Source organism: Ischnura elegans, chromosome 11 (assembly GCF_921293095.1).
Source record: "Ischnura elegans chromosome 11, ioIscEleg1.1, whole genome shotgun sequence".
Classification (NCBI taxonomy): Eukaryota; Metazoa; Arthropoda; class Insecta; order Odonata; family Coenagrionidae; genus Ischnura; species Ischnura elegans.
Genome location: NC_060256.1, coordinates 58,840,843 through 58,852,923, shown reverse-complemented (window position 1 = coordinate 58,852,923; position 12,081 = coordinate 58,840,843). Strand labels below are relative to the sequence as shown.

General features: G+C 35.9%; 1 protein-coding gene across 1 annotated transcript in view; it reads left to right on the top strand.

Moving 5' to 3' along the window:
- Positions 1–65: 65 nt before the first annotated feature.
- The window catches only part of LOC124167725 (anaphase-promoting complex subunit 1), a 72,944-nt gene continuing 60,928 nt past the window's right edge, over positions 66–12,081 (top strand). Inside the window, exons 1-7 of the mRNA XM_046545734.1 lie at positions 66–238; positions 568–708; positions 1,544–1,784; positions 3,652–3,746; positions 4,909–5,053; positions 5,851–5,984; positions 8,275–8,687. Coding sequence (XP_046401690.1) covers positions 215–238; positions 568–708; positions 1,544–1,784; positions 3,652–3,746; positions 4,909–5,053; positions 5,851–5,984; positions 8,275–8,687 — 1,193 coding nt within the window. The 5' untranslated portion in view covers positions 66–214. The remainder of the gene's footprint in view (positions 239–567; positions 709–1,543; positions 1,785–3,651; positions 3,747–4,908; positions 5,054–5,850; positions 5,985–8,274; positions 8,688–12,081) is intronic.

The window sequence follows — 12,081 nt, the reverse complement described above, 5'->3', positions numbered from 1 at the left end:
CAATAGCCAATGAAATTGTTAAAAAAGAGACAATCGAAAATGTGAAGGTGCTTGTGCGCAGGAAACACTCGCGCCCGCTTGCGCCAAATCCATTTAACTTGACTGTAATCTAACGACACCGTTAGTGGTCGTGCTCTTACGGTATTCATCCTTGCATTTACGTCCGCTTGCAGAGAAATTACCGTCTGCAAATCTGGATGACAAGAAGGAAATCATGATCGCCGCTTCTGATCCTCAGGTAAATTTCCCTCTCACTTGACATATCAATATTATTGTCTAAACATCATTCAGTAACTCCTCCTTTTTGTTACTATATAAGTTTTAAAAGTTATTACTAGGTTATGTTCAGAATGCATGGGTTTTATTTGGTGCTTATTCGTGTACATAGCTTCATTTATTCAATTTCTTTGTATAGCTAGCTTGGTGCAGTGTTTTCATTAACTGTGCTTACATCTCTCCGTACTTCATTCACTGAAACATTGAATCGCTATCCATTCGTAGCTTTTGAAACCATTTAATTTTTGTGACTATAATTGGGCCGATATTGAAATATTATACTTTTTTCAGGAGTTCGTGCCAAGTGGTCGGCAGCAATTGAAACGCCATCCAGGCGAGGTTGTGCTTCCGTCAATTCAGCCTCAGTTTCAAGCAGAGTCGCTGCTTCTTCACCGATTAAGTCAGGTTGCCATCACGGATTCATCTCCAAAGGTGAAGGAAACTCTTTGATCGCTAGGAATAACGTATTTGGAGATGGGAAAGATTTTTGTTAACTTTCTACGCTATGTAGTTATGATTACCTTGTCCACAGTATGCTCACTGTCTTGTTCCCTTCGACAATAATTTTCTTCTAAGAATAGAATTTCACAAATAAATTTGCCAACCACTTATTCTGGTGATGTCAATTCATTGTTGTGATATGGATATTAGGGTCACTGAGAGAATTTTCCTCAAATGTTCTGTGCCATAATCAAAAAAGTTATGAACTAGTATCATTAACAGTATCTTACTGCCTCGGATTAGAATTAAAATCTACTTCTAAATTTCTGGGGAAAAGACTACAAATTAGCCACCTCACAGCTCATTAATCTCTCACTCTGTGCTGGCAACCTCCAGAAAAATGAGTGGGTAAAGTTACAGTTAGTGATTAATTTTTCTTGTACATAGCAGTGGGAGTTTTCCTCTTAGACTGACTCAAAATCTATTCTATCATCTTGGTTAATATTAGCCCCACTCTGCAACAGTAAATGTAAATTCGAACTACCTCATCTGAACTAACTAGCATCTACAGGGGTGATATGAAAATGTCTTGTAATAATAATAGTTGTATGTATAAATTAATATTCAGCATGACACAGGAAGAACTCTACTGGCCAGGAATTTATGTAAGAGGTACTACTACGACTGCTTTTTCACTAGCTTTATTTTTGTACTTTTTATTTGTATGTTTCCTGCTTTTGAATGGTGTATAGCTGAATTCAGTGTTTACTTTATAACAGGCCCAATCGCCCTTTCATATAAATATGTATTTGTGCTATGTTATTAGGAATGGTGGACATTGAAGTCTAGTCTAAATGGTGGAGAAGATTGCGAGGATGAGCTATATGTAAGTGGGAAGACCACAGTGTGGAGTCGTGGGGCAGCGGCAGACAATCCTTGCCATGGGAATGATGGTCGCATTGTTCTCAGCTGCCACACCACCGAATCACCCGTGCAACATGCACTTTGGTCCACATTTTGCTCGCACCAGGAGGAGTGTAAAGATCCTACATGCACCACCTTTGAAAGTAAGTGCCACCCTCATCTCACTAGGCTTAGTAAGGAAATTATAACCTTTTACTTATTAATTACCCACACAGCAGAAATACGTCTCGGATACGTCTCTGAGACGTCTCGAATATCGCATGTTACGTCTCAGAGACATTCTGAGAGCTTCAGAGACATCTCTGAGACTTCTCTGAGATGTCACTATGTCCAAAAAAATGGTCTATGAGATGTCTCATGAGACGTCTCAGATAAGTCTCTGAGATGTCTCATAAGAGTTTGTACTCTGGTATGCTTAAAAATGTAGGCAAAAAATAACTAAATTCAAATTATACAGTTGTGACCTACTTATCTCGATCATTTTTAGCGATGAATTTTGTGATGGATGACCTTTTGAAAATAAGAAACCCATATTAAATGTCGTGATTTTAATAATCAAAACTGCGCAATTGCACCGAAAAATATATATGTAAGGCATTGATGGCGTTTAAATAAGTTTTTTTTTTTTAATTCCTGAACGGCTCACGATTACATCTCTGAGACATCTCTGAGACATTTGCGATATTCGAGACCATGGTGAGACGTCTCTGAGAGGTTCGTTGCTATGTGGGTAATTGGTGTAAACCACATTAGACATTGTTATGTTAAAAAAAGTATCATAGAGGTACCGTATTTCTCCGAAAATAGTCCCCCCCCCCCTAATTCTTAGGCCTCAGTTTGGACAAATTTAAAAAAATATGCTTGAATTAAGTCCCCCCTTTATTTTTGCCATGGAAATTTTTGGAAAAGAGGGGGTGACTATATTCAGATAAATACGGTATTATGAATAAACCAAGAGAATTGTAGGAAAAAGAGAGTAAATCGTAAGGGAACAAAGTATCCTATTAGCTTTTTATCTGCAGATTCCAAACATATATGTGATTGGTCAAGTTTCATGTCCAAAATTGACCATCTCGACAATCTAAAATCAAAATTTTTTTATTTCTCGGAATTGGTTCAACATATGGAAATTACAAGATAGCAAAAAATTAAAACAAAAATCTAGTGTTTTGTGTTTCATGAAATTTTTCCTACGATTATTGCAAGTTTGTGTCGTAAGAATAGCATTGAAAATTTGCAAAAAATCATTAAAAAATACTTTTTATCACTTAACCAAAACTAACCTCATTAAAAAATCAACCCAATAATCTATTTTCCAGAGTGGAAAATAGATTATTGGGTTAATTTTGGAGGGGAGTGTAGATATTGACGAAAACGTTTTAATCCCATAATATTCCCATCGTTAATTCTAGTCGATATATCTAAAAAACTAATCGACTTTTTCTATTTTTTTGATAGAAAGCTATAAAATGTACCACTAACATATTGCATTTTCAAATTTTGGCTAATCCATTTCTTTAATGTTATCACTAGGTAGCTTATAAAATCGGCTTGGCCCTTAGCATTTATAGACTTAAAATTCATGATATTAGGTAATATAGATTTATAGATACTTAAAAAGTTGACGTTGCATTGTCCTTGTACTCTTTATGTGTGAAACCCATGTTATTGGACCTCTGTCAGTGAAGTTGCTTTGGAATTGAAGTCGTGTGTGAAATCAATTCATGCTCATTACTTCATATTCCTTGTATTAAATGAAAATCAAATAACGCATCATCAATCAAAAGCAAAATTTCATGTTTTACTGGGTTTTCGGAAAATTTTCAGAAATGCCTTGTTGAAAAAATAAAGATGCCTTATTTTTCATTGTTCACCATCTACATATTGACTGAAAATAGCCAAGAAATATGTAGTGGAACCTGTATTTGTTTACCATGTGTCCCTTACTTCAGGCTGAGGATAGTATTACATCTAATGCTTGCTCTCTTTTCATTTTCATTTCCTGTTTAGTAAATCCTGTTCCATGCCTGTGCATAGTGGATGCCAACAACATAAACATTTATACTCAGGAAGGCGAAGATTTCATCTCATCCCTGCCATTCCAGGTTTGTATGGAGTTGTTTCAATATCCAGTCTTTTCTTGTCCTCTTTCCTCAGACACGTTTCCCACGACGCTTTTCCCACGTTTCTGCACTTTAGAGTGCTTCACTCCAGGATTTAATCTTTACTGGCATTTTCTTAACACACAAATATAACAACCTTCTCATTAATTCTTTTCTTTAATTACTTCCGATACTATCTTCAGTTTGTGGAAGGATTATTCTCAACAGGAGAAACCTTATTCTACCAAATGCTCTATATCTGATATTCCAAATTTAATCCTCAAATCCGATTTAAAACTAATACATAGCATTCTAAACTCTGCCATATATTGTCCCGATCTCGTCTCCAATCTAAATTTTAAAGTTCCATGCAGACCCACTCGAACGCATTCGCTCCTCCATGTGCCCATTCCCAGATTGTCACTAACCAAACGTTCCATCCTCTCCCGCCTCTCTTCACTTATAAATTCCCTTCCAGATCACATTGACCCGTTCTCCTTTCCAAACCACTCCTTTACAAACCGCGCTCTTTCCTACCTTAACAGAAACTCAAAAAACTCAAAAAGGTCAATAAGTTTACTTCACTGCATTGTTAGTTATTTAAATTTATTATGTTTGATTGTGTTTGTGCTTTTTATGTTTGTTATACTGTGCCACTATAAAATGGCAAACTATGCTGTATGTGGACAATTTGAAAAATAAATAAATAAATTTCAATATTGCATTGTTTTAAAGCATTAGTTTTTATTTTGGAACTTTTTGTAATTGTTTGAATTGATTGTAGAATATGTTTAACAAAGGGAAAGGAAAAGTTTTTTTTAACCATTGGCTGTCAAATTTTGGAAGAGCTTGGAATGTTAAACTAATGAAATGTATGGAGAGCCATGATTTGTTTTTAAAATCAATTCAAATTTATTATTTATTATATTCATTATAACTTTATTTTATGTCATTACTTATGATATCTTAAATATTTTTCCCTGGCAGAGTAGTATTATTAATTTGAATTTTTGCCATTCACCCTTATTCCTCAAAGGCTGGTTAGAAAGCAAATTAGTTTTATCCATGTGAAATGTAAAAGACTAATGTATGTCCAGCCATCTCATATCTCCACACATCAGTATTTGAAACTCAATGTTTACTTGTTGGTTTTTCTTTTATTAAGGTTCGGAATGTATGGTCAATGAAATATGGTCTACTGTTGGAGAGGACTTTATCACCAATGATGGGAGATGGAGCATCTTCGTTACCTACACTTTTCTGTCTTCTCAACCCTTTGCATGAAATATCTCCAGTCCTTATGAAACAAAGTGAGTTTTTGTACACAATATGGTCCAGGTGAATTCATCTCAAGCTGTTTTTTTCTTGTAGTTCATGCCAACTGCCTAATGAACATGGCTGGTGAGGCTTAAAATGCATTTGTTGATGTCTATCCCATGTTTTTCTTTAGGGTGAGAAGGATAAAATACATTTTCACCATTGATAATCAGAGATAGCAAAGAAATAAAGGTGCATGTTCCAACTTATATAACTTTGATGTTGAATTGTAAGTTGTTTGAGTTTTGTGTTTTTTACTTGGAACTCAACATAATTTTTGCAAATGAAGTTTTCTTTCCTTTCCTCAATTGGGCATACATTCATAGTAGAAGTAGAGCTGGAACTACTAAGCTGCATTTATACGTGCATTAGGTTGCGCAGTTATGTGTCTTGTGCCAAGCAGGCTTAAATGTCCTGCACAAAAGATATTACAAAACTCATTTGTATCCCTTTTTCCCTCTATTTTGCATGAATAATGCTAAAAATATTTATGTTACGATTCTTGTACATACTATTTTTGAAAATTTCCATACAAATATGAAGAGAGTTTAGTAAGATTAGAATCATATGAGGCACTGAAATTGCAGATGTGGAACAATGGGCACTAGAACCAATTGGGAATATTTTGCAATCAATATCTGTGGATTTCTCCATCTTACCCTGATTGGCACTTAGGGGTATAATTAAATTGAGTGGTTTGAAATATCTGCCAAAACTTTTTCCATCTCATTCCCATTTACAAGAGGGTTGCTCAGTGCATATATTAATGCTTGGATTTATTATATTCCAGACGGTGTATCTTACATGACCAGTCCCTCTCAAAAAATTATATTTGCAAATGAAGGGGATCCATGCATATGCATGGTCTACGACTCAAAAACTGGTGTTCACAGTGTGTATAAAATTCGGAAAGCTCTAATGGAGGTAATTGTGTTGATGCATGGCACTTACTAATGCTAATTTTTAAAAATGTTATCATTTACAGCTTTGTGTCATTTAGTTTAAAGTATAGCGGGACTAGCCGCGGTGATAACTTGTACGGCAGTCACCCGCAATGGACAATCGTGCAAAGATCCTCAGAGGAAAAATCATCCGCCTTGATCGGGATCCCCCGATTTCTGGTCGAGTGCTTTAGCCAGTTAAGCTACCGAGGCGTCATTCTTCCCTGTGGATATTTGTGGACACTACCGGACAAGGTGTTATCCCGGTCAAGGCGGATGATTTTTTCTCTGTGGATCTTTGCACAATTGTGTCATTTACTTTGCATATAATTGTGATATTTTATTTAAAAAGTACTATGTTTGGAAGTTTTTGGTTTCCATGCTTTGCGGAAGAAAATTGTGAATCTAATCATAATTCCTAGGATCAAGATGCAGTTTTTATTAAATATTCATCAGTTTAAATTAATTACTGTATTTGATGGCATATAAAATGCACCAGCATGCAAGACTGGCATTTCAGTCTGGCATACACAAGAAAAAAAGTCCACATGAAGGCACCGCCCCCCAGCAACTTAAGTCAATTCCTTTTAGATCTTATACAGTAGTACAAATCAAAGCGAGATATTGAACGAGCACGGTCATATAAATATTATCAAGGATGTTCGATATCTCGCTTCCAGCTCCTTCAGTCTTGTAGTAATATATAATAAACAAGAAATGATATCACATGATATCAATGAGTTTAATAATAACAACATTCTTCAATTGAATAATAAATGTAAATTAGTAAATATAATGGAGTCAGTATTGTGCATTAATCCATGGAGGTGGAACCTTCTCATATAGGATGCAGGTGATTTGTTTGAGCTATTTTTTGGAAAAATTGGTGCATCTTATATGCTGTCTAATACAGTATTTTTTGGATCAATACCTTTAAGACTTGCTTTTTCAGCGTGTTAATGTACAGTGTTTTTTGCTTTTTCCCTCAACAGAAATGGGAAAAACAATAGTGAAGTGAATAGTGGATAATGATGAAATTTAAATTACTGTGGGTTTGGTGTTCCACATTTGGTTGTCATCATAGGTTCTTATGGAGCAGTATTTGTCATGTCATTCTCCATAAACCACCCGATGCATTGTTGACAAATTATAGAAATAGCAAATTACATCATCCAATAATTTCTCTCAATGCATAAATATGCTTTAAATTACTGGAGAAAATATCTTAATTAAATTATAAAAAATATTTTTATTATTTTCCACTACTCACCCTGCTTTTTTGATTTCTTTGACTATCTTCTATACTTGATTCAATTGGTTCCATGCATTTGCTTGAAATTAATCTACGAAAGCTAGATGTGTTGCCTAAACCGTCACATTGGGGTGGAGGAACCTTGTAATGTATTTAGGATATCCTATCTTCTTGTTTTTCTAAATGACGATCCATCCTTTATTCCATAAAAGTAGTTCATTCCAGTTAAATTTTGTGGAAGAGCTGTTTTTTACATTTTCTTTTATAAAAAGTCAGCCCCGCTAAGTGTGAGGTTATTGTTAAGGTATTCCACTTGTTAAGTTTAGTTTGCATCAGACATTTTGGAAATTGCTCCAAGCAATCCGTATCCTCACTTTGAACTTTCCTCATGTAGTCCCAGTTAGGCTTATTGCCTTTCACTCCAAACATAAATCCAAGTCTTCCTTCCCTGTCCCCTCTTATTTAACAAGTTGACAGACATGGTGGTCATAGTGATCCACAATGAAAGTTTCCCCATGCCATGATTTTTGATGCCACAGGTGACCTTGATCAAGGCATGGATCATGACCTGAGTGGTTACTTTGATTGTAGTACATACTTCAAAACAGAATAAAATTAATTTTAGATTCCTTTGCATTGATATTTCTACTCAACATAAACCAAAATTATGCAATTGATAATAGTGATGCAATTAATAATAACTGATAGTGTCACTGTGAATATGTACTAAAAGAACATGGATTTTTAGATTCCAGCCCAGTCAGTCCCTTGCTCTATCCTAACCCTAGGTCTCCTCTATAAGTTTTCTCTTCTTGTCCACTGTGTAAAACACTTAGTAATACCTCTTCCTGTTTATTCACTTCTAAATACTTAGTGAATTTTCTTCTCTTGATCTGCTATTCTGTAAAGTTGAGTCTCTGTCTTGAACTTTTGGATCACATTAATTATTGTACCTTAACTGTGGGTTTTGAGTCTTTGAACAAAGCTTTTTAGCATCTCTTGTATTGTGAATTTCTCTTAGGAATGCCGAATCATGTGTGGAATCAACGACACATTTGATCCAAACAATAGTTCCATCCTTGACCAGAGCTCTTTCTTTGAGCTGTCAACGTCTGCTGTGAGGAACCCATCTTTTGGGACCCCGTCTGTGGGCACGTCGATGTTAGCACGCAACAAGAGCATTATTTCAAGTCCTGGAGACGTTAGTGCACACCACTCTTGCCGCTCCGAATCATTCATCTCGGCTGCATCCAATCTGACGCAGTCTCTCTTCACTCCAAATACATCGCAAGCACCAGATGAGCACTTGGGTGTGATGTTTGCAAATCGCAGCAATGCATCGTTACAGCATGTGAAGCAAAGGATGAGCTCATGTCGAAGTCATCCCTCATCACCTCTCCTCCGCCGATCATTCAGTCCCCTCAATTTCATAAGGTATGATTTCCATCATATTTTGATTCAAAAATTTTATTTTGATTATTACTAGCCCTTCGACACTATCTACTGATATATCATCCCTGTGTGTTATCCCGTTTAAAAATGTTTATTGTATTTTAAATTAGTTTCACTTTTATACGATTGTACGGTACAAGATTGTACGTACATATAAATGTTTTTCCCTCATGAGGAAATGGTATTACTTCTACAGTATTTTAAAATATCATTGATTAATATATTGCTTAAAATTATTACAACTAGCAACTATAAGTTTATGTTGGCATGAGCTTTATGAGAGTGAAAAACAGAAATTGCCTTGAGAGTGAAAGGGTGAAGAAATAACTTTTGGCAAAATTTATGTGTTGGCTAAACTTAAGCTTTAAACTAAAGAGGGCTTAACTTTAGACTCTAGGGGCAAACATTAGTTGAGTCGATGTGGTGTGTCTCACCTGCATGTGTGTATAGGCAAGTACGAGAAAAACATGCTTATTTTATCTCGGGCTTCCAATCGAGTTAAACTCTCTATTTTTACTGATGTCTGATTGAATATTTTTTGGTCATCCTTAGGGCTTAGTAGATGTTCTTACAATTTGTGAGACTGTGTTCAGGTGATGGGCGGACGTACTGTTGTGGATGGGTAAGGCTGGTTCTGATTGGAGAAGCTGGGTATGACTTTCCCTGCCATTTTTACATATGATTCCATGTTTTGCTCGGGATTAGCCCTTGGTCTCTGTTACAGTTGTGGCTGACTAACTGAATTTGAATGGCCTCCTTTGTGATTCAATCAAAAATATTCATTTGAATGGCAAAGCTATTGTGTTTGGTTTCATCTTATAGCATTGCTGAGGTCAATTGAATGTCCATAAGAATAAAATAAAATGGCAAATTTCCGCACAATGTTATTTACAAAATAATGACCCGGTTACGACACGTAGTGTCATTATCAAGGTCACGACCTTGATAATGACACTACGTGTCGAATTTTGTAAATAAAATTGTGTGGAAATTTACCATTTTATTTTATTCTCATGGATATAAAACATTTCCACCAGATATCGCCGGACACTGTGAATTATGTTCAATTGAATGCTCTGAAACTGTTAACTTTGTTGGTTGTAATGGCCAGAAATAACGTTGGTGTTCCTTTATTCTTGCTTCAATGAACCTGCTAGTTTCTCCAATATACACCTCTTCAAATTCGCATGGGATCTGTTGTACTCTTGAAGGCTTCAATGCAATTAGGTCCTTAGCATATACACGAAGCAGCTCCAAAGTTTTTTTCTTGGAAATGTTGTCAGAAATGGAGAGCCTAACCTCTCAAAAGCTTGAGAAATTTTTTTGCAGTAGTTCAATGGGAAAGCATCTAATCCTGTATTGCTTTCTTGTAGAGATGGGTCGAATAGCAGATTTATCAAACTCAAATATCGAATTCGAATATTAAATCATTGCTTGAATATTCGAATACCTCAAATTTCGAATATCTTGAATACTAGAATTGCGCAAAGTCTATTAAACGTATGTTTCTTCTTCTATTTCACTTGATGAATGCATAAACCCTCTAAATGTTGTTGCTTCCCATAATTATTTGAAGATTCAATTTCGGAAAAAAATATGCTCACTTGCTCTTAAAAAATTATCTTACCATTGTTTTTTTCATATTTTAGGACTTATCCATAGAAGTGAAGTATTCTTTTCTGCTCACTTGCTCTCAAAAAATTATCTTGCCATTATTTTTTTAATATTTTAGGACTTATCCATAAAAGTGAAGTATTCTTTCTTTCTTTTTCAATATTAAATGCTCTATTTTTTCATTTGACCATTTTACTTCAAGCCCATTTCAGGTGGGATGTGAAAAGACTGCCTCTCTGGTATTTGCCAGATTTCAGATTTTTAATTACAGTGGAACTTGGTTAGTACGTTTCTGAAGGGACCACGAAAAATGAACATACTAACCAGGAAAACGTACTAACGAGGAAAGTAAATAATAGCAGTCGGGGTTATTGCAATCAGTGAAAAAGTCGTCATAATTACAATTACTATCGGTAGTTCTCATAGGATCGCCTTCCTGAACTCTTTTCACATTTAAAATCAAGAAAATGAGCGCTACCATGTGAATAAAAATCGCAATTTTTCATGGACATCCCGGGGACGATTTCATGATTACGGCGTCTATCTCCCGTGATTTATCCTATATATATTTACAGAACGAGGACGAGTGAAGCTCAGACAAGCGAAGACAAATCATTTTTCTTTCTCACAGCGTACTCGGAGAATATAACAACAACCCGGAGTAAGTCAACTGGTTTTTTAAACATCATAAAAATTGGGCAAAATTATATTGACTTTCAAATTACGGCAACAGCCGTAGACATTCGCTTCTGGAATTATACCATTTCGATTGTAAAATCGATCGATATATCGACTGATGACACGCAAGATTATTAGATTACGACGTAATTACAAGAAAATTTTATATTAAACAGTTGAAATTTACTTTCAAAATTTGTCTAATGTCGTCTGCTTTCGTTCCGAGATCAAGTATTTTTAAGCTAAGCTTCGCGTGGAGATCCAGAGGATCGTCTGCTCCCGCAACAGTAGTCAAGTAAATACGCACGATGTAGAGTTTATGGAGCAGCACTGCTTTAGATAATGTGGGAATTGTCTAATACCGTTAAGACTCATTTCTTCATCATGATAACTCGTGCAATAGCAACAATAGGGTGGTTTCCTATTATTTTTTTATTGCCTAAATCGAAAGATTATTACTCCTGGAGTACGTATTTCGCGCTTTTAGATTTTTAAATGACGATATCTATTTTTCGGGATTAAATGAAAAGTGAAAAATTTCAAGCGCGCAAAAACGCGACGCGTAAGTAGGAAAGTCCGTGCGCCGCATTTCTGGTTCCCCCTCTCTCCTTGTGAAGTGACCTTGATCGAGGCTCTGAGCGCTGATAGGACGCAGGATGCTAGCGGATAGCTGAGTACCTTCCTGTCTGGTAGCGCATGGCTTAAAAAAGGTTTATTAATACCTTATCAAGCGAAGAAAACTTTCCGACCTTAGCCAGTTTTAATAGGTGATTATTAAGACATGTTTCCCTGAGCTCTGTGCCTCATGCATGCATTGGTAACCTCAGACGATGTATAATTCCTATCCTCTCGTGTAGAAACTAGGTCCCTGTGACGTCACGCGGAGCGGAATCGCATGGGCGCCAATCTGGCCTTTTTCAAATGAGGATAAAATTTGACCCTTGCCATTCGTCTAAACCGGTATTTCAAAAACCAAATAATTTGTGTATTATGAATACACTAATGGTGGGCAACGAATCGCAATCAATGCCTATCGTTTTCTTTGATGAAGGAAACTACCCTATTGCCCACTCACGAACTTGGT